This window comes from Chinchilla lanigera, unplaced genomic scaffold (assembly GCF_000276665.1).
Source record: "Chinchilla lanigera isolate Chin_1 unplaced genomic scaffold, ChiLan1.0 scaffold00005, whole genome shotgun sequence".
Lineage (NCBI taxonomy): Eukaryota > Metazoa > Chordata > Mammalia > Rodentia > Chinchillidae > Chinchilla > Chinchilla lanigera.
In genome coordinates this window covers 43,116,066-43,138,992 of record NW_004955406.1, presented here as the reverse complement: position 1 = coordinate 43,138,992, position 22,927 = coordinate 43,116,066, and the positions used below count along the sequence as shown (strand labels likewise).

General features: G+C 49.7%; 1 protein-coding gene across 1 annotated transcript; it reads left to right on the top strand.

Moving 5' to 3' along the window:
• Positions 1-8,587: 8,587 nt before the first annotated feature.
• On the top strand, positions 8,588-22,305 carry Cd34 (CD34 molecule; the record flags this gene model as incomplete). Its single annotated transcript, XM_005375443.2, is given in 7 exon segments — positions 8,588-8,770; positions 9,337-9,602; positions 10,893-10,973; positions 19,386-19,542; positions 19,782-19,834; positions 20,164-20,328; positions 20,995-22,305. Coding segments are annotated over 7 exon segments (1,088 nt in total), but the record flags the coding sequence as incomplete, so codon positions are not given.
• Between the last annotated feature and the right edge of the window lie 622 nt (positions 22,306-22,927).

The following is a 22,927-nucleotide window of genomic DNA, read 5'->3' as shown; positions in this document are numbered from 1 at the left end:
CGCGGTGGACTGGAAGCCGCGCCCGCGGGGCCAGGGGCGCGCAGCGCAAGCCTGGAGCTGGAACCTGGAGCGGGGCTAGAGAAGCGGGGAAGTTTCGTGGCGGCGGTTGACTCCGAGAGCAGCGAACCAGAGGGGAGTGGGGTTCCGGGGCGGGCCCAGGCGCCCACAGCCTCTCAATACCCGGAGCCCGGAGTGGGCATTGAGGGACGCGAGGGAAGCCAGCCAGGGGCGCGGCGAGGGGTCCAACACCCGGAGGCTGGGAGGAAGGCCGTGTGAGGTGAGCAGAGGAGTCTGGATGAAGAACAGTCCTTGCGGGGAGGAGGCCTTGCAGTCAAGATTAGAAAGCTAAATTGGAATCGCCCCTGTACTTAGCACACAGCTCCTCCGGGAGGGGAGGCGGTAGTAGAACGTGGTCTGCATCCGCCTCCCTATTCTCGCTGCCACTCAGATTCCTGCACAGACCCCGACTTGTTACCTTCTGGAGTGTTCTTCCCCGGGCCCGCCAAGTTCTAAAGCTAGTGGACAGGTCAGGACACTCCCAGCTCACACACACCTACGCCTGTTTCTGAAGCCCAGTCTCACTTTGGCAAGGAAACAAAAAAGGAATAGGCACATTGTAAGCTAACATCTCTCCGCACCTGGAGGTTTGGAATTTTGTAACCTGCCCTCTCTTCAGCGTCTCACCCTCCAGGGTTCCCTTCCCTCCACTGAGCTATACTGAAGGCCACCCACGGTGGTGGACCTGTAGAGTCACCTGGACCCACTGCAGGACTCTGCTGTGGATCTTCTCTGCTAAATGTCCACAGACAGCTGGCTGTGGCTGGGGCTTGCCGAGTGAGGTTGGGGTGGACTGTGGCAGCTCAGGGTATGTCCTTTGAGATAGGACAAAGCTCTTGCTGAGGGCGTGAAGCCCTACTGTAGGTGCTAGTCTGTGCCCCCACAGCTGAGCTGAGTGGTTGGGCGGCTGAGATGCCCAGGCGTTGCGGCCCTCTCCTTTGACTGCACAGCTTGTGATGACAGGGGCTTGGGCAAGTGAGGTCCACCTTTTCCTTATTTCCTCAAGCTGGGCAGTTAGTTGCACTTTCACCTTGCCCTGCAGAGGTGGGGGTGGAAGGAGCAGTGGCTCCTGTAAAACTGAGCAGGGATACTGAGAACTTTATGGACTTGACTTTGGAGCCAAGGGTGGGACGTGGGTCCCTGGGCCCAATCTTGCCAGAAGACTTGGGCCAGTTCTAGCTTTGTGCCTTCCCAAAGAGCTCCTGAGGGTTTTCATTTAGATCTGTTTTGTTTCTTAATGCTAGGAGTTGTTTTCAGACCTGGAGTGCATTGTGGGGCAAAGGAAATAAGTGACTGTCCCTTAAAATCCAATCAGTGGGCATTGCAAAAAGTGGGCTCCGTGATTGTTGGGAAATTTAGTGCAGAAAGGGCTCTGTTTTTTGTTTGTTTTTTTATTACTACCCCAACAAAGAGCTTGCTCTGGGGAGATCTCTTTTTCTGTGCCTGTGAGATGTTGGCATGGGCTGAGACATAAAGATTGATCACTAGAGGTTTTTTTTTTTCTGTAGGGAGTGAGGTTGATTGTAGATCAGAGTCCGGGTTGGGGCTGGGGTCTAGCAGGCACCATTGGGACAAGGCCCTACGAGGAATTATCAAGTCCCTTTCATCAGGCTCAAGGTAGCTCTTCTCCGAAGACTAGTCTGTCCCCTCACCCTGACAATGTCCCCGGGCCTGCACGGTCATACTCCATTTCTTCCTTTGAGTCCTTTGTGCCTGTTGACCCCACACCCATATCCTGTCTGGGGCTACATGTAAGAGGGGAAAAATAAAAGAGAAAAGAATTTTATCAGCTATTTTCCAGAGGGTAGAGGACTCCACCCTTTGACTTTCTGCCACATGGCGACGTCGCCGAGGAGGAGTAGCCCTGGGGACCTCTGACTAATTCAGTGGTCACCAGGGCTCCCCTGGATAAGACCAACCCAGCAGGCACAACCTTTGCGAGCGCCCCAGTGTAGCAACATTTCTGTTTGGCTTTTCTTATCCCTTTGGCTCCACCTCCTGGGCCTCCTCATTCACTGGTCTTCATCTCCTTCCTTTCCAAGTCTTTGTCTCCAAAAGCTGGGGCAAGAAGTGCCAAACTGCTGCAGATAAACTCAGGAGCAGAGCCCCACAGGAACAAGTAACTGGGAGGAACAAATCCACTTCCAGGGTTCTGTCTGCCTGGTTTCCGTTCAGCTCTGAGCTGGAAGGCCTGGGCCCAGCTTGGGTCAGGGCTGGGTGTGCACCAGGACTCTCAGGGTACTCGGGCTTCCTCTCTCACTGACTTCAGTTACTCTGACTCTGACTAAATGTCCTGCAGTGTGGAGAACTACAGATGTGAAAGTAAGGCAAATAGAACCAAAAACCGCCCTCCAGGACAAATCCTCACAGTCTTCAGGGTGGAATGTCCATGTTTTCAAGGCTTTGACTTCTCCAATGAGAACATTTTCTTCCCTGCTTAGCTAAGAAATGGAAACACATTCGCTACGATACTCAGTCTCAAGGGCCCTGATTCTGTGCTTTAAGAACAAAGATGTGTCTTGGAAGGGTGGAGAGCCAAACAAATGGACCTGCAAGCCAGACCCCAGCAGGGAGTGAATCACTTCCCTTCAGAGGCAAAGGAAAAGACCTACTGGCTTAAGGGGGAAGTCTGCTCCTTCCTGATTTGGGAAGAAAATAAAGAAAAAAAGTGTACTTCTCAGGGGAGTGGCATCTTTTAAGTAGCTTGCTCCATTGTCTAAGAAAATGTGTTAGTAGGTCTGTGGGTGGGAATTGGACAAACCCTGATGTGCAAGGCTCACAGGAGGCCAGACTGCTGCAATGATAAAGTGGACCTTGTGTTTGGGTGGGTGACGGTGAAGGCTCTGCAGCCTGGGGGCAGAAGTGGAAGAGGGAGGAGGAGGTGCTTGTAGCAGTAAAGGAACAGAGATATGGGTAGGGAGGAAAAGAGCTGGCTAGGAAATTCCTGACAGCACAGCCTCCTTAGGGTGCCGCGTCTCATGTGTCAGGTTGTGCTGTCTCCTTGGTACTGCCCTGTAATCTTCCTCTGTGCTCTGGTAGCCACACACAACCGCCTGGTGTGGCACGGTGCTTGTGGAGCTCCTGTACTTCAGGACAGGGAGGCCTTAGACCTTGACCCAGGAGTCAGAGACACAAGGACGTTGAGGAGGAAGCGAGCGGGAGAAATGTAGGCAACCTGTGAGTCCCTGGCAAGTCAAGGGGACTCTTGGGACACTTGAGGCGTCCAGGCACAGACAACTGGTTTACCCTCATCTCGTCCTGGTTTAGCCTCTAAAACTGAAAGAGATATCCTAGTTCCAAAATGCCTCAGACTCATGGTAGACCAAGGCAGGGCCCCTAACAGAAATACTTCTCGAGTACTTCCAGGGATGCCCGCTTAATTCCCCAAAGCAGCTCATCCTTTTTAAAAACTAACAACATCTGGGTTTTTCCCCCTTGTATTAGTGGAATTAGCCTTCCTGTAATTTCTAACTGTCATTCTAATTCTATGATTTGGATTGTCACAGTTTTAATCAGGTCCTTCATGAAGATTCCTAAAGACCACTGGGGCCCCACTGGGTGGTAAAGTCCTGGAGGAATTTAGTCAAGTTACAGTGACACCAGTGCCCACGGCAGGGGAGGAATTGAGCTGGCTCTGATTCTGTGCTCTCTGCAGGACTGGGCAAGATCCCCGGCCCATCACTGGTGCCTACAAAGGAAAAATACACGTCCTTGTTATGTGAAATGAACTTCGAAGAAAGCAATTTATTTCCCCTCTTTAAATTCTTCTTTTTCAGATCCAGGGTCAGCACACTTTTCACGTAAAAGGCCAGACAGTAAACACTGTAGGACTTGGAGGCCATGTGTGGTCTCTGATGCTTACTTACTCTACTTTGTCTTATAACATTTCTCTCACTGGCCTGCGCTGGATTTGTTCCGTAAGCCACAGTTTGTCACTTTGTGGAACTCTTCTCCTCCTGGTCATCTTTCATGGACAGCCTCGTCTAATAAAAATCCCCTTAAACAGGGTCAGGAGGAGACTGTGTAACCGTGACCACACCCGGCACAGTGCTGCGCATCCTGCCGCACAGCCTGCCTAAGGCTGTGTGTGACACACGGGCTCCCTGAGAACCCAGCGCAGAGGAGCCTGTGCTTGCCACCTTACCGGGAGGAAACAGCATCTGTGCGTGTGTGCCAGATGGACGCGTGAGATAAGTCTTCAGCTCTCTGAGGGGCAAAGGAAGCGGCCGAGTGTGGTGGGGCCACAGGGTTCTGCTCAGTTCCCAGAGAGGCCCACTGCGTAGTCTCCTTGGTTCTTCAGAACAGCTAAGAGAGGCAGGCTCTGCTTAAAAGCCCCTCTTGGGACAGCTTTACAAAGATGAAATAAGACCACTTTCCAAGGTCGTGCAACTTGGGAGAGAAGCAATTGTTTGTTTTTATTTGAGTTTGGATTTGGGTTTTTGAGACAGGGTCTTGCTGTGAGGTCCAGGCTGGCCTTGAACTCACTGTGCATCTGGGGCTGGCCTCGAATTTGCAGTGATCCTCCTGCCTCACCCTCCAGAGTGCTGGGATTACGGGTGTGTGCCACCACACTGGCCTGAGAGAAGCACTTGAATGTAGTCAGTGTGCAGAGCTGAGCCCCTGTTTCTTAGGCCATTGTGCTTCCCGCCCTTCCCAAGGGCCTGGGCCCTGCCTGAGACATCCAGAGACTCCAGTCAATCGGCTCTCCTGATGCCAAGCATGGTGATGCTCACCAAAGTCCCAGCTTCTCAGGAGGCCAAGGCCAGAGGCTCATAAGGTCCAGAGCAGCCCAGCCAACTTAGCGACTTAGCAAGACCTCATCCCAAAAGAACAAAAGCATTGGGGATTTAGCTCAGTGCAAAGGCCTCACAGTTCAGTGGCATCATGAATGCTTCGGAAGGTGTGTGTGTCCATTCACTCCCCCAGTAAACGATTCCAGGCCAGTGTGGGTTTGGCACTTAGGTCTGTTTTTCATTTATGTTGGTTTCTTAGTTTCTAGCTGTTACTTATTGTTTCACATAGTCTTTTCCTAATTTTCATCTTTGGCAAGGATATCAGATGCCCACACTTACTGGCTTGTATATGCCTCTGAACAGTACCTATAATGACCAATGTGTGAATTTTACTACGTACATTCTGTTCGGCCTCTTAGAATCTCCATGTGCTGATGTCCTGACACCTCGGCCTCCTCTCTTGCTTCAAGTTTAAGCAATGAGATTGTGTAGGGATAACTAGGGTCACCATGAGTCTTTCGGTGTCACAGCTATGGAGGACAGTTGGAGGCATCCCTCGTTCAGCCGTTAGTTGTTCTAGTTGTTTGTGGAGCTGGGGTGAGTGGTGCCCTGTGGAGAGTGGGGTGGAGTGAAGGTTTCCTCCTTGGCTCTCAGTGTCTGATGGGCTCTCACCGTCCTAGACTGCTGTTACCCCTTCAGAGGTGGGGGTCAGAAGCTCAGATATAAAGGGAGGTTGGTGTTCAATGGTTTTGGGCCGTGCGTGTGTGTATGGGAAGAAGCAATCAGTCTTGCCTGGCAGGATGTCATTCCTTCCAGACCCACCAGTTCACCTCAGCCCTATACAATGGAGCCCACATCAGCCCTTGGTCCTGGTGTCCCTTGTCCTGTGCCATTTCACACTTGGCCTGTCCCTTAGCCTCACCTTTCTGCCCTTCCTCTTTGTCCCATTGCCCCAGGGTCTCAGAAGTCTCTCTTGTTCATCCTAGGCTCTGAGCAATGACTGTGGGGATGGAGTTCCTTCTTGCTTGCACACAGATCCTACTGCCCTTTCCTCTGGCCCTGGCCCTGGCCCTGGCCCTGGGAGGGAGGAGGTTGCTGCAGTAGGGAGCCCTTCCCCAGCAGGTCAGCAGCTGGTGGAGCCACAGTTGCTTTGTTCTTCTGCAATAGGCACCTCTGTCCTTAGAACTAGCAGCGGGGCTTTTGTTCACATCTGGAAGAGTTCAGAAGTGTTTGTCTGGGTGAATGAAGCCCCTTGGGGAAGGGGGTTCAAAGCATGACATCATCTCGGCCAGGCCCAGCTTCCTTTGGAGAAGAAAGAGGGCGGGGCCAGACAAAGCCAGATGGGATTCCCAAAAGTTGATGTATTTCAGGAGAGGAGGGAGGGTGCGGGCAGAAGAGGGGGGATTCCTGGGGTGTCTTGGAATGGTGCCTTGACAGCACGATCCTTCAGTCCAGTGTCCTCATGTTACCTCCACCTGCCCCTGTAATAAATTACTATCTTGGAGTCAATTGCAGAGGTAACTCTATCTAAAGAAAGAAGTAGCCTAGGTCAACTTCTCCAGCTATTTTATTTTGATCAACCCATCTCCCATCTAAGTCACATGGGAGCACACCCATCCTTTCCTCTCAGTGGTTGAGGACACACCCTGGTCCCTGGCAGTTCTGACCCAGCCTCACTCCCTTGCGCCATCTACTCAAGATCAAACTAAACCTCAGCGAGAGCTGCCCCTCGCCTGGTATGATTTATGCCCTTCCACCTCAGTGGCTTTGGTTCTGCATCTCTGAGACAGCAGTAGTAAATAGTCTTCCTCCTCCTCCGCCGGTTCATATCATGAGGTGATGATTGCACTCAGTGTTGATGTCAGTCTCCCTGCAGCTGGTCCGGGAGGAAGACAGGTGTGGGAGAGAGACCCTGTCATTACGTGTAGGGAAAGCACTCTTGGTCTCTGGTTAATTGATGCTGAGGAAAACAGGATTTCATTCTGTGCTGCTGTTTACCTGGAAAACCTGTGGGAAAAACACAGACCGGGATGTCAATGGACAGAATTTAGAGACAAGCTTTAGGGTGTCCTGGGGCCCTGGGGCATTTCCTTGCAGATGGTACTGCGGGATCAGCTCTGGATAACTTGTCTACTCATTGTTTCTTCAGGGCCTGAGGCCAGAGTGCAGCAGAGACCCTGCTCCTCTCTGTCTACGCAGTCACAGGTGCAGGTCAGGCCAGCTAACTGATAAATGAAATAATCTCCCACCTTCTTGCCACTTGGAAGGCCAGGTTTGCACTGGGGCCTCTCACACTCTTGGAATGCAGTGCACAACGTGGCTGAACTGGAAGAGACCAGCCCTAGCCCCAGCCTGCTGCCCTTCTGTCCGTCCAACCTCAGCTGTGGTCCAGGGAGGACCTTACACTCCAGCTACACACCTGAGTGTTAACCCTGCTCCCTGCAAGCAGTTGACTCCTGGCCACCACTGCACCCTGGGACATACCCTGAGCTGCAGTTCACTCCCTGTGGTTCGGTTGGGAGGGTAGGCTGGGAGAAAAGGTCCACACAGGTGCTGGTTGTGAGAGAAGTTCCAGGACTTGATGCTGGTGTGATCTAGAAGACAAGGTCATCCTCACAGGAGACAGAGTGGACCCCTCAGGGTCTGGGCCCTCTAAGATGCAGGGTCCAGGCAGAAGTCTTTTTCCTGACTCTAAAGATGTATATGCAAGGAAGTGGAAGGGAGTCAAGATCTTGAGACTGACTAGACTAGGAACTTGCTATCATAGGAATTTAGCATTTGTTGCCTTGTTGATCTTCCCAACAATCTGTGTAAGGTAGACAGAAAAGACTTTTACTTAAGGGGTAAGTAAACTGAGGCACACAGACATTAAATCACATAATTAGTTACTGGTAGAGCCAAGGCAGTGCCATCTTCCTTCCATGTTTGATGAGAAACCAGGCCTTCCATTCTCTAGTTCATCAGGGGATTCCCAGGTCAAAGCTTCCTAAAAGAAAGGAAGTTGGGCCAGGTGGTGCCCACCTGTAATCCCAGCACTCAGAAAGCTGAGGCAGGAGGATCACAAGTTTGAGGCCAGACTGGGCTACATAGTGAGTTCAAGGCCAGCCAGAACTGTATACCAAGACCCTGTCTAAAAACAAAACAACTGGGGTTGTTTGCTACGGTTGAGCATACCCAACAAAGGGAAGGTGCATGGGCTGGCAGTCATGAGGAAAAGGATGAGGAGCTCAGAAAAAAGATGGGGGAAGATCTGTGTTTTTAAGGAGATTAAAGATATTAAGCTATAGTGAGTGTAATTATTCCAAGAGTTAATATATTGGGCAGAAACTGACCAAAAGAGAGATACCAAAAGGAAAACATAAACATTTCCTTCTTCACATTTTCAATCTTTGCAAAATTTATGCAAATGTAATTTTATACTTTTAGTATTTCACTGAACACATTATGAACATTGCCTCACATTTGCATTTTGCCACAGCTTTCATAAATTTTTATTTGTGATGATTGTGTGTATGATTATAGTATTTTAAGTGTATATATCATTTATCCTGTTATATTTCATTTTGTTGCTTATAACTTTCTCTCCTGTTTTTTAAAAAAACTATACCAGACACTTGTGTGTCTATAAGTTTTTACTTTTCTATTTGCTCAGGACAAACCTAGCAGTAGGAAATTAGTCCACCATCCAGGAAGATGTTCTTCTGGCTGACCTGTTGCTCAGCTGCAGACTGATCAAGTGATGTCGTGGTCCTCCAGGAAGGTTTACACTCCAGCCTTCCTTCCTTGTTTTCCTACAGCCTCTGGCTTCACAAATGACAGCCCGACTATTGCAACCACAGAGAATTCCACCTTGAAAGTGTCTTCTCCATCTGTTCCCACCAGTGGATCCCCCCAGGAAACTACAACACCAGTGACCCCTGGAAGTACCACCCCCCACCATGGCTCGGTGGGCAGCACAGGGACCATAACTACCATCTCAGGTAAAGGAGTCATGCCTCCCATCGCAAAGCAGCAGTGTTAGAGCACTAGCAGGCTGCTGCCCTCCCGCAGACGGAACCATCATCTTATGCATTAGTGGTGTGAGCATCACGCTCAGGGGACCCTGAAGTAGGTTTGAGATGATTCTTCCTGTAGTGACAGCTTCCTCAGGCCAGTGCTTCGGCAGCTGACACTGAACAGTAATGCTCCCTGTACCTCTCCCCCATGCCAAGCTCAGCTGTATTACAATAAAGATCGAATGGGGGTCCATAGAGAGGTGTCTGGTCTTTTCTAAATGAAGGGAGGTGGGCCCATCCTTGGCATCTCTAGGGTAAAGCAACAGCTGGTTCTCTTCAGAGTCTGGAGACCTCTGGAGTAAATTCTAGATTATAGCTGTGGTTCCAAGAGCTGGCTTGAATGAGTTCTACCTGGAGTAAGACACAAAGTAACTGTTAGCGCTCCCACTTCCATGATCTGGGTAAGATATCCACAGCCCCACCATGAACTGAGATGGTCTTTTCATTTGTGTGTTCATGTGCTTGTGTGCATGTGTTTTGGTATCTTTCAGGAACTACAGTCAACTTCACGTCTACCTCTGAAACCACTCTGGTCCCTGAACCCACAAACTCTTCCATCCCATCACAGACCTCCCTAAACACCACGGTGCTTACCACCACGGTGTTCACTACCACAGGAAATGCTTCAGCTTCAAATGTGACCTTGAGGTCTAGCACGCCATCTGTCAATGTTTCCAATGAAACCACCACCACCAGCCCTGTGATGACATCACCCACCAAACTCTACACATCTTCTCCTGCCCCAAGTGCCATCAAGGTGGGTGAATTGGGCCCGAAATGCCCTTCATTTCATCTGTATGCAGCCAGGCTCTCTCCCCTCCTTCCTACCTGCCAGCGAGCTCTGTGTCTCGTGGGTTTCCCGTGGAAACATGCACTTCAGTGTTGTCGGGAAGCAGAGAAAGCCAGGAAAGGGGTGGAGTCCAGGGCCAGGCTGAGCTGTGCTTTGGACATTGCAGTTTTGGGAAATAGAAGTAAAAGAGAATCTCAGAGGTCACCCAGTCCTCTGTGGATTTTTCTAGGGCCCAAGGGTGTAGCTCCGACCATGCACCGGTTCACTTTGAGAATCTGGAATTGATCCATATTTAATGGAGCTGCCTCTCCCAAGGTGTTTATTACAGTGTTTCCTCCAAAGGGGAGAGTCTGGTGGTTGTGCCAGGTGTGGAGAGGCTGGGAGGACATCATTGGCAGAAGTAAGAACTGGGTACCAGAGACTGTGAGCTCAGCCTGCCCTCCTTTGCCTTGAGGTTGTGGCTGTCAGCAGCCTGAGGGTGTGGAGTTTAAGGACTTGCGCAGGGGCACAGGTTTCTGCTTTTAAAGAGCCAGCATACGACTCAAGAGTTGGCCACCTCATTATGGGTTTGCGTAGATGGCCTTCCTGGCGGCGTGTAGCAGAGCTGAGGGAAAACAGCTCAAATGGGAAATGACCCTCCCAGCCCACCTCTGCGTCATCCAAGCCAGTGTTTATACCAAGATTGTAAACAGTCACTTTCCTGCAAGCCCGGGCAGGTAACACAAGGCTTGATTATTGGTAGGAGCAGTGGAGGCAGAAGAAGGTGTAGACAAGCTGATACCCCTTGTCCAAAATGCTCAGAACCAGGAATGTTTTGGGCTGGGGGTTTCTAAAGATCAGAAATATTGAAGATACATAATGAAATGTCTTGGGGATGAGACTCAAGTCAAAACACAAAACTCATCTATGTCTTGTCAGGACACCTTCATGCACTCAGCCCGGAGGTGACTTTGTACAATATTTTTCAGTACTTTTGTGTAGAAGCAAGGTTTCACAGTGTGGAACTTCCCTGTTCATGGCATCGTGTTGACACTCAAAAAGTGTTGTAGATTAGAACACTGCAGATTTTGGATTTTTGTATTAGAGACACGCAGTGTGTATGGAAAAAAACCTCTAGTCAGCTAACACCTTTTAGAATTTCCCTTTCCTTAAAACTTCTAAAGAGAGCACCTCACAGAAACCAGACCGGAAAGGGCTTGGGGAAAAGTGAAGAGCAAAGAAAGTCATGTGATTGGATTTGTTTTTGTTTCAATGCAGGGAGAAATCAAATGTGCAGGAATTAAAGAAGTGAAACTGACTCATAGTATCTGCCTGGAGCTAAACAAGACCTCCAGCTGTGTAAGTCACCTGCCCCTTCTCCCCTCACCCCCAGACCTCCTCCCCTCATGCCGTCCCTGCTCCCCTCGCCCCATCCCTTCTCCCCTAGCCCCATCGCTTCTCCCTTCACCCCATCCCTTCTCCCCTGGCCCCATCCGACCTGCCCCGCCTTCTTGGATCAGGTGGTGCTTTGGTGGGGTCTGGGTCTTTACCAGGGTCTGGCTGCTTCTAATACTCAGTTTTGGAGTTTGAGGCTCCATCTGGTGGACAAAAAAGGCAAATGCAATGGCAATTGTTTTTTGAGGCTGTCACATCTACATTTGCTTGGATGTTGTGTCCTCACTGCATATAAGCTGGCTGGCTGCAGTGTCAGTTCTTGTGTGACAGAGAATTAACTTTCTTGTAATGCTATAGTGGTTTACAGTTTTGTAGTTTATGTTTTTATATGTTCTGATCATGTTCTTCAGATGCTTGGCCATAGTTTTGTCCCTTTAAAATTTTAAAAAAAAATTTGTACTTTTACATGACTGTGCTTTTTTACTATCCAGTGGAAAGGTCTTTCCTCATTATACTGTAAAAAGAGCAGTGTTTCTCGCTCTTCTCTTAGAAAATCTTGGAGACATCTGTCAAAATCACTGCCCTCCCCATGCACACTAACATGTGCGTACGCACACGGAGAAGGCCACTGAAGTTTTTAATTGGAGCTGCTTAAAAACCTTCAGTTTTTTTCCTAGAGTTATTCTGTAGCTCTCTTTTGTATTTTTTGGTTTTAAAATGTTTTCCTAAGCTAGGCGTGGTGGCACCCGTGTAATCCCAGCATCCTGGGAGGTTGAGGTGGGAAGATCGCTGTGAGTTTGAGGCCAGCTTGAGCTACATAGTGAGTTTGAGGTCAGCGTGGGCCACATGGGGAGACCTGGTCTCAAAAGAAAAAAAAAAAAAAAAAAAGAAAAGAAAACACTGCTCTCTGTTGGTTTGCTTTTTCTTTCAGGAGTATTGGGGATGGAACCCAGAGCCTGACACACGCAAGATGAGTGCTGTACCACTCGGCTGCATCCTCAGCCCCTTTTCCTGTATTTTTTTTTTGTACTGGGAGTTGAACCCAGGGTCTTTTCACTAAGTTATGTCTCTAGTTTTTTTTTTGTTGGTTTGTTTTTTTCCGAACAGGCTTCTGCTGAGTCACTAAAGTTTAAATTTTCAGTCTTCCTGTCTTGGCCTCCCAGTGTGGTGGCACTACGGGTGTGTGGCACATCTGGCTCAAATTTGAAGGATTTATTAAGGTTTTTTTATAGCACGGATACCCTATATACTCTAATTAATTGTTGCTGAGATGCTTGAAAGTTATGGAGCTTTGAATAATTACCTAGGATCTATCCATTTTCTTGAATTTGCTTATTAATTTCAGGAGCTTTTTAGCTGGTTCTTTTCACTGTTTAAGGCAAACTACCTTGTTTCCCACCATAGCCCGCTCTTCTTCATGGTGATTCCACCTCGCGTTTCAGCCTCCTGTCCTGCTGCACTGGTGAGGAAGTAGGGGGCGGATGTCAACCTTTAATGGAGATAGCAGGCCACCTTGCTGCTTCAGTAACTCCAGCATCCCGACACTAACACGGCTCTGGGGCAGGGAGTGCTACTTGCATACAGAAGAGAACCTTTTCGTACAAATTGGAAATCCACTTAGGAAAGCATGAGGACACACACGGATTGGAAAGACCGTGGTCCGTAGAGGGCTTTAGTTACTTATTTTGGCCATTCTGACTTCTGCTAACTCACCTGTGACTATTAATTGGGTCTCTCTGACTTATCAGTCTTTTAAAATTATACCAAAAGGAGTCACTTACTTAGAGACATTTAAAAACAACAAAAATTGTTCAACAAACAAAACTGTTCAACAACAAAAATTGTTCGGAAACAGGCAAAAAAAAGTTCACAGAACGGAATTACTCAGTGCAGTGTGCGGGACAGCTAAGTGTGAATATACAGTGTAGAAGCAACAGTCAGGGTGTTTCTGATGCTGATTTTCAATCCTACTCATTAGGAAAAAAATTGTCCAATCTGTACTATAATGAAGGAAAATAGCCATCTTCCCCTCTCGCCTTGAACATTTATTTTCCTGAGTGCCACACAGATGGCTCCTCCTTGGTGACCTGCCGAGTGTTCCAAGTGTCTGTTACTCTTTGGAGTTTGCCTTGAACCAGCGCCACCGTGCAAGACAAGTGCTGCACCAGAGCTGACTGCTCTTGCTCTGCTCCCGTCTCTTTCTCACTGTGGTTTTTGCTGTCCAGTTTCCTATGTGCCACAGCTAGGAAGGGCTCTGCAGGTTCCCCTGAGATTTAGGGAGTGGGATTTGGAAGGAGAGGGGCTCCCCATATCCAGTGCTGGGCAGCACATGTATGGTGCTGATGACCCCTGGTGTTGCTGCCCTTGTCCCTTCCCTTTCTTCCTGCGGGCACCTTCTCCCAGCTCCCAAACCCAAGTGCCTCCTGCTACTTCCCATGCTCAGATTTCCTCAACCAGAGAAGTTCTGGATCCAGAAGTTTTAGCCACAGCTCCCAGGTGTATCTCAGGTTCCCATCTGTGGGCCTTCGTATTCCCTGCTGGTCTGACAGTCCCTTTATTCATGATAGCATGTCTGTCCCTAAGGCTGTGACAAGTCCTGTGCCTCCTGATTTTCCATGGATGCATTTGTACTCCTGGTGTCAGAGGGTCTTAAGGTCCTGGTTCTACCCATGGGATACTTGGGTCCTACACCCAGCTTAATGAGGAGCATGAAAGATTACACAAATAATGTTGGTACCTACCTGCATCTGGTCCAACCTGGCACTCTGCACATCTGCTTCTCAGCTATCCAAACACTCATTCTGCATTAGTGCACTCTGACAACTACTATGTTTGCTCTTCCTGTGTGGGTTACTGTCTTAGTTACTTTTCTCATTGCCTAGACAGAATACCTGACACCCGAGGTTACAAGAGGAAAGGCTTATTTCAGCCAGTAGCTGACTGGCTCCAATGCAGGTGGCATGGCAGAGGGGCATCACAGAGAAGAAACAGTTCATAGTGGGCAGAAGGCAGGAAGCAGCAAAGCAGGGAAGTAGAGAGGAAGCAAGCAGCAAACCACAAGCAACAACAGCAGCAGCCCTCTTTCTGTCTCTTACATTTTATCCAGGCCACCAGTTGGGCAGGTAACACACCCAGGGAGGGGCAACCTTAATCCCAGCATTGCACTGTGAATCCATCCCAGCATCACATCCTTGATCCCAGCATCATACACTCTAGATCCAGCCACCTCTGAAAAGCCACACCTATGATCTCATGGGGCTTTGGGGTAATTTCTAGACACAAGCTGTAACAGTTACTGAGGCCTGTCTTCGGGAGACTCCAAAACCCCAGTGTCTCTCCCTTTGCTCCCCACCCTTCTCCTGTCGTCAGCCAAGGGGAGGGAGAGCCGGCTTCCCTCGTCTCAAGCACCTATTTCCCTTTCAGAACCCTCCTTAGCAGAGTCTCCCCGGGTTTGATTTTCATCCTCTCTGCTCTAGTGTCTGCTTAGTTTAGTGTTTGTGGTTGTGGTTCCCAAAACAGTTCCTGAACTGTGAGAAGATGTTGTTCTTAGTTACACCCATTTGTCTGGGGGATTCACCAAAATATTGTTTTAAATTTTAACACGTGCGGTGATAGTGTTAAGTACACTCATGTTGTGGCTCAGCCTACCTCCACAACTCCGCATCTTGTGTACCTGCAAGTCCGTTCCCACACAGACCCCCACTGCGCCAGGCCCTGACAGCCGCTGTTCTTCCTGTCTCTGAGCTCAGCTCCTCTGAGCACCTCATGTGAGGAGAATCGTATGATGTCTTTTTGCAGCTGGTGTATTCCACTTAGTATCATGTTCTCAAGACTCAGCCATGGGTAGCATACATCACCAATGCCTTCCTTTCTAAAGTGTTGTATATACGTCATTTATGATGTAGGCACACAATTTGTTGCATATATATTTATTGTATCTACATCTTGTTTATCCTTTCATGCACTGATAGACACTTTGCTTTTTTACCCCTTTTGGGTATTTTGCTTTGCACACGAGTGTGCACATATCTTTCCCACACCCTGATTTCGGCTCTTTTGGGTGTGATCCTGATGGAGCATCACTGGGTCACATGGTAACTCTGTATTTGAACTTTTGAGGAACCAGTGTGCTGTTTTTCTGAGTAGCTATATGTTTTTCATTTCCGCAACAGTAAACAAGGGCTCCGCTTTCTCTGTATCCTCCTCAACACTATCATATTCTGGATTTTTGTTCTTACTTTTGGAAGTAGCTGTTCTAATGGATGTGAAGTGACACCTGAGTGAGGTTTCCACCTGTGTTTCCCTGATGCGTAGTGACACTGAGCATCTTGTCATGGGCTTATTGGCCATTTGTAAACCTTCTTTAGAGAAATGTCAATTCAAATGCCTTGCCCACAAAATTTGTTATTTCTCTAAATTTGCTTTTTAAAACTTTATTGCCACATCTGTGTGCATGCAGTTTCCACCTACCCGCTTAGTTCTCAGTACTATTCTGTCTTCAGCGGTGACTTCATCGGAGGTAGGCTGCCTCCACCCCCGCCAGACACTAAAGGTCAGGAAGCATCAGTTACAGATGAGGGTTTATGAGGACAGCATGCCTGCTGGGGGAGCCAGAGAGCGGGGGACAGTGGGACCCCATACCCTTGGGCAACACACCTCTTGCAGTATGAGTGGTAGCCAGTCCCTTAATTATTCCTGTCCCAACATAAAGCAGTTGTAATGTGCATTGTTAAACTCACACAGCAAGGCAGACAGAACTTGGAAAGAGGTGGCTGGTAGGAGAGGCTCGGGCCCTGAAGCCCAGCATTAGGAAATATTTTAAAGGTCATTAAGAAAAATGCCAGCCCCACCCACTTCCAGCGCCTTGTGTACCTCTTCAGTGGGTCAGGAGACTGCAGAGGTGGAGGATGCTGTTCTAGAAAGCGGCTGGCTTCATTGTTTTTGCAAAGTTGCCTATGTGAATAGACGTAGTTAGGGGTTTGCAGACCTGATTCTCATGAAGAGTGTGAGGTGGCTGTGGCTTCCTCCTGCCCACTCTCCCATGATGTTTGCCCATAGCATCCCTCGAGGGAGGATGTTGATTTCCAGCATCCGGAGAAACACTGCTTTGCTCAGGTTCCACCTGCTCCTCCCAGCCCAAACACAATTCAGCCAGGCTGCTGGACTCCAGAGTGGGAGGCTGGCCGCTGTTACTGCCTTGAACTTAGTCCAAGGAACTAACCAAGGGGTGGAGGGGCCCGTGAGGAGGCCAGCCACTGGGGTGTTGAGTTGGACACCAGTTCCCTGAGTGCTTTTGTTTGTTTGGTGCTGTGATGGGTGCGGTTTGGATCCAGTTATACAATGAACGCCCTTCCTCCCTGAGGCCACACTTAGTCTAGTCACAGAGAAACAACAACAGCAGTACTGCAGCATGATCCAAATAGGAATTCTAGCTGGCATGGTGGCACACACCTGTAATTCCAGTACTCTGGGAGGCTAAGGCAAGAAGATCACAAGCTGGGGCCCACCCTGGGCAACTTAGCGACTTGATGAAACCCTTCTTAAAGAATAAAAAAGGGCTGAGAATGGAGCTCAGTACAAAGCCGTACAGCTCAATGCCCAGTACTAGGTGATGTAGATGATAGTCTGAACAGCCACTGGTATTGCTGTTATTAAGAATAGGAATAACTGTTGTTTACATAGCGCTCCTCCCCACCCCGGTTCCTAATACAATGGACATTTCTCGTAGTTGGTCTGTAGTCACCAGAACCCGGTGTGCGGGTGAGGGGCCAGATTCTCAGACCAGTTGCATGACTTTCGAAGATTCAGGTAAGAAGCAGAGCAAGGGTTTGTGCTCAGTTTCCCCAAAGACAGGCAGGAGAGAGTGCCACAGGGCATCAGCAGTGTGTGGGGTTACCAAGCAGGCCCCTGCTGTCCCGTCACCCCCTGGGCTGTGGTTCTCATGTCCTCCCTGCTCACTTCACCTGCACATGTCCCACCCACTCTTGCAGCCCCTCTTTGAGGTATTTCTGCAGACTCCAAGCCAGGCCTGTCCACAGCCTCCTGTGTGTCCAGAGCACTTTGGTGGTGTGCCTTTCTTATGATTTGGGCCCTGTGAGTCATCTCCTTATGCTTTAATTTCTTCATCTGCAAAATAAAGAGGAAAATAACATCCATCTTGGAGAGCGCTGGGAGGCCCAAAGGGGTTAGTGTCTGAAAAGCATTTTAGGGCATCACCTCATACATCATGAGGAGCAATTAATTTTAAAAGTGGTGGTGTTGTGGTTGAGGCAAGGGGTCTCTCTGTGGTTTAGGCTGGTCTTGAACTCACTGTGTAGCCAGACTGGCCTCAAACTCATGGCAGTCCTCCTGCCTCAGCCTCCTGAGTGCTGAATTACAGGTGTGAGCAATCACACCTGGCCACCGCACCTGGCTACAGCATTTATTTTTAACTGCTATGCATATGAAGTGAGGGTTCTGATCATGTGGAATCGCAGTAACTCTTGTCACTCCATCCCTACTGTCTCTGTATGTGCACATTCACACCCACATTCACACGCAGAGCTTTTCACATGGTGTCTTAAGAGTCAGGGCATGATAAATATTAGAACAGCTGAACAGCATGGAGCCGCAGCTTCTCCACGCTGAGCCCTCAGAAGGTGCCTTTCTGTTTGGCTGATTTAGAACTGTCCCTACTTAAGATGTGGACACATTTTACCCACACACTCGTGGAAGCCCAGAGCTCCTTGACCCCATCTAGGAGGCCTGGTGGGAAGAGAGTGTTTTGTTTCGGGCAGGTGACCTAGGATTCCTCTCAGGGAAGCATGTGCAGAGAGGACTCCCCTGCACTCTTAGGATAGGAGACTGCTGCTTGTGTCCAGTGTGGTGTCCACATTACCTACTGCAGAGGCTGTTAAGGAGCCGAATTTCCAGAAGCCGGGCCTCTATACCCAACTCCCTGGGGAGCCAGAACTGGTCCCTTTCTGAGATGGCGCTGCAGTGGCTGAGCCTTCATTTCTCCATAACCTGGTCTTTTTTGGGTGAAACCTCTCTTAGAGTCCCGCTCTGTGACCTGGCGTGGTTAGCTGTGCTCTTCCAGCCTCTTCCAAGCCCAGTTATTTTCCCTCAGATTTTTCTTCACATCCCAGCAGGGGCCTGAGGCCAATCTTGACCTTGCCTTGCCCAGGAACAAAGGAACCTGGGTTTTCCTCCTTTGCTCTCAGGAGTAGGAAAATACCCAGGCTCCTTTCCAACAGGGAGGATCTCTGGCCCTGCCAAGGCCTGCGAACGTGGAGCCCAGTTCCCCTGCCTGTCACACGCCCAGCAGTTTTCCCCTACAGGAAAGTTGTCAGAGCCTTCAGGCATTTCCTTCTCTACCACCTGCCCTCAAGACAGAGAAAGCCTGGGGGAGGCCACCTCAGATCACAGCCTGCTGGAAGAAGGCCTGGGGAGGGAGAACAGAGTTTTCAGGGGCATGACCAGTGCCCTGATGCATGCTTTCCTAAGAGTCACTTGTTGAAGAACAACCTAGTGGTCTTCAGTTCCCATGAAGCAGTCAGCAACTTGGAGAAAGATCTGTGGATTTCAGTAAACTGTGTTCCATATTTTGAGTAGAACAGGATAAGGGAGGAGCAGATGAGAACTCAGGCGTGGTTGGAGCTGCGCTCTTCATGGGCTCCCTTTGGAGATAAGAGAGCAGTCTCTGAAGACCCTGTTCGAGCGCATTCATGTAGATGCATTCTCCACACACTTCCTTTGCTCTTCTGCGAGCATTTGAGGCTATTTAACTGTGACCCAAAAGATTTCATTATTATTGCTTTATTGATATTTTCTGATGCTGGAGATTTCTTTTCAATTCAGTTTGCATGGCATACCTGTACATGGATGGTCCTTAAATAAGGTGAGGTAGCTGAGTATGGTTGCACACACCTGCGCAGTGGAGGCAGGAAGGATCACTAGCTCAAGTTCAGCCCGGGCAACTGAGCAACTGTCTCAGAATAAAAAATGGGCTGGAGATGGAGCTCAGTGGAAAAGCTCTGGGTTCAATTCCCATTACTGCAAAGGGAAGAAGAGGAAGGAAGGAAGGAAGGAAGGAAGGAAGGAAGGAAGGAAGGAAGGAAGGAAGGAAGAGAAAAGAAAGAAAAAGAAAGAAAGAAAGTGTTTCCTAAGTTCATTCTCTGATGTCTTCAATACTAATAGATACATGATTTGGCACTGGGAAATTTGTTCAGTTACTGCAGTTTTACACATATACAGCCAGCAGTACTTTCACCCCCTTGGGAAAGGCCCTTTCCTATGGAGGGGATAAAAATGAGATTTCAGTGAACATTTTTATCTGAGACTCTCTGGATACTAGTAATTATGTCTCCTGCCCTCCACTTTTCTCTCTCTTCCCAGGAGGACTTTAAGAAAGACAGAGGAGAGGACCTGATCCCAATACTGTGCGGGAAGGGGGAGGCTGACGCCACAGCTGTGAACGCCACATGCTCCTTGCTCCTTGCCCAGTCAGAGGTGAAGCCACAGTGTCTGCTGGTGGTCTTGGCCAACAGCACAGGTACGGGCACATGTGCATGGGGCCCTGAGGAATGAGTAAGGCCATGGGAGGACAGGACTGAGATGAGAAGGTCCCTGTTGGAGACTCCACACTGCAGTGCCAGATAGCACAGGTGGTAGGGAAAAGATCTGGGTGGGTGAGAAGGACCTCCCTCGCCACGAGAACATCTCTAGAATGGTGTGGGAGGATAGAGAAGGATGAGCTCATTTAGCTTTAGCAACCTGTGTTTCTAATTCCAGAACTTTCCAGAAAATTCGATCTTTTGAAAAAGCACCAGTCTGACCTGGAAAAGGTAAGTCCTCTAAAATCCTGGGTCTCTGAGGAAGCATTGGGCCAAGTGTGTTCACAGAGTAGGGGGAAGTGATGCTTTTCTCTAGTCCTTCACTTCCTGCCTCTCTATCTTTTTATGACAGTCTTCAACTTTCTGGGTTTGAGCCAGAACTTTTACAGTGCAGCTCAATTAAGAGATGTTCATCTCACTTCTGGTCCAGAAATAGTTGCAGTCTGTGTTCTCTGGTGTCTGTTCACTGCTGGGTTGCACACTCGGGTCTAGAGTGGGCTGGGGTATTCTTTGAGAACTCTTCCCCTGAGTGACTAGCCGCCTTCTCTTGTCTTCTCAAGCTGGGAATCCAAAGTTTCAGCAAACAAGATGTTGGGAGCCACCAGAGTTATTCCCGAAAGACCCTGATTGCATTGGTCACCTCAGGAATCCTGCTGGCGATCCTGGGCACCACTGGCTATTTCCTGATGAACCGCCGCAGCTGGAGCCCCACAGGAGAAAGGCTGGTCAGTTCTGAGGCCTGGGGCAAAGGGAATCAGAGGGAGGTTTGTGGATGTCATAGCGAGGGATGTCAGAAAAAGCCTTTACATGCCCTGATATAGAGAGATGGATACATGCAGACTCGTAATCATGGAAACACTACAAGGGGAGGGTAACTGAGGGCCACCTACCGTTCGCTGTCATATCAGATGATTCCTCTCATCTGCTCATTATGTTCCTCCTTGTGATAATTTAGCTGGATACAACCAGAACCAGCTGGTAGGTCAGCCATACTTATTTGCAAGCTTATTAAATGTCCAGTGTATGCCACTTTCTTGTGAGAAGAGGACATAGGGACAGGAAATCTATTCCTGTTCCATATGAGGGAGGGCAAGGCTGACGTTTGGCTCTTGGCCTCTGGGTGTTGACCTGCTCTGGGGAGGTCTCTGCACATGGGACGCAGTTTTCTCATGGGCACTGGCTGCTGAGACTTGCTGACCTGGTGTGGTGCCTCTCCCCTGTCCTTTCTCCCCTAGGAGCTGGAGCCCTGACTGCTGTCCAGGAAGAAAGGAGTCTGCACACACAGCTGCACCCCCTGCCCATCCCTTCCCCAACTTCCTTTGGTCCCTCCCCTCGCAGTGCCTCACACCCTTGCTTATCAGATAATGCTCCTTTATTTATACACTGTCTAGGGTGAAGACCCTTATTACACGGAGAACAGTGGAGGCCAGGGCTATAGCTCAGGCCCTGGGGCCTCCTCTGAGGCTCAGGGAAAGGCCAGTGTGAACCGAGGGGCTCAGGAGAACGGGACCGGCCAGGCCACCTCCAGAAACGGCCATTCAGCAAGACAACACGTGGCTGATACCGAATTGTGACTTGGCTGGGTGGGGTGAGACGGGCGGTGTCCGAGAAAGCAGCCCTCCCTACCTCTGACTGTGAGCTGCCTCCGTGATGGAGGTGATGTCCCTCGCGTCCTACCTTCTCCCATTGCACATGCCGCAGACGCCACCCCTGGGGCCTGCCACCTTGCAGGGAGGCAGGTATACCCCAGCCCTCTGTACCTTTATCTCTCCAAACCCAGACTCCAGGCTTCTTTAGATTCAGGTGCGGGGAAAAGCCAGGGTCCAGAGGAGCTGCCATGGAGGCTGTGGGCCCAGCAGCTGCCATGTTGGAATCGTGAGCTCCTGACCTCCTTCCCTCCTTACTACAAGAACCCAAGGGGGAGGGGTGGTCTTTCCTAAGCCCCAGCGTTCTCCCAAGAGGCTTTGCTTTTATTGTTTCTGCTTCCGTTTTCCTTCTGTACTTTAGGGAAACCAAAGTAATGCCTTGAGCTTGCTCCCTTTGAATAATGTAGCCAGAAAACATGTTTTATAAGCCATTTCCATTGTCCCTCCTCCAAGACACTGCAGATTTGGTCACCAGCTCCCCACATTCTGTCCGAATTCCACCGAGCGCCACAGGAGCCCCATCCCATACCGAAGAGTCCGGCACAGTGTTCTGGCTGGAGCCTGGCCTTGTGCTCGGCGTGTTAGAACAAACTGCACAGCCTGGTCTCTAGGCCACTCAAACTGAGCTTGGGTCACAGGACAGGGTCTTGAAGCAGAGCCTCCTGCCCAGTGCTCTTCTGAGGCACCCTCTCACACTACGGCAGGATCCTGGCCTGCTCCTCTGACCACCATGGCCTGCCCCTTCTTCCCCTGCTCCCAGTAGAGCTGAGGCCTCAGAGTCCCCAAGTAGACCCCATCTCTGCCTTCCCAACTATGAACCCCTTCCCTGCACTGCACCCCTTGTGGTCACAGCCCAAGGACATCTCCCCCAGGACCAGAAGCTTTCTCCTCTGGGGTAATGCTGGCCTTATCATTTCTTCTAGAGGGATGAGCAGGGGTCCTGATTTCAATGACGATTGGAAATAGAAATTTCCAGAGATGAGAAGATCGAGGTTTTTTTATGAATAAAAAAATGGGTGTGTGTAAATATTGTAATTAAAATGATACTGAAACATGTATGCTGTGGTTGGGCTAGGTGTATCGGACAGAGTGGCTTCCCCATCAGACATGGCTGGATAGTACAGGCATGTGCTGGGAAAGGGGACAGCCAGGGAAGCGGTTGGACCATCATGCACCAATAACATGCAGGATGCTGAGGACCTGTGGCTAAGTTGGCCAACTGTTCTCCAGGGGGCGAAGGCAGTGGTGACAGGGAAGCTGGGTGTTTCCAGTATTAGAGATGAAGGCTCAGATGCTGAAGGAGCGCTCAGGATGGGATGCTGAGGACTTAGGAACACCCTTCTGAGAAAAAGGGCAAGCTGAATGCTGAATGCAAAATAGCCAAGGCAAAGCTCTACTATCAGACTATACCCTGGCCCAGGACAGAACTGGGAGAGTGAAGGACTGTCCTAGAAATCTGGCTGCCAACTGAGGGAGGAGGTTGCCTTCCACCCACAGAATTCAGCAGGCATCTGTAAGCACTCACCTCCCCCAGCTTCCAGATGTTGCCCCTCTGCTAGCCACAGGAAGTGGGGGAAGGGGTGCTGATGGACACTGTGTAGCCTCAGGAAACACCCGCCTGTATGTCAACAGCCACTGAGGCAGTTGAGGCCAAACAAAGGTTGATTCTTCCATTCTT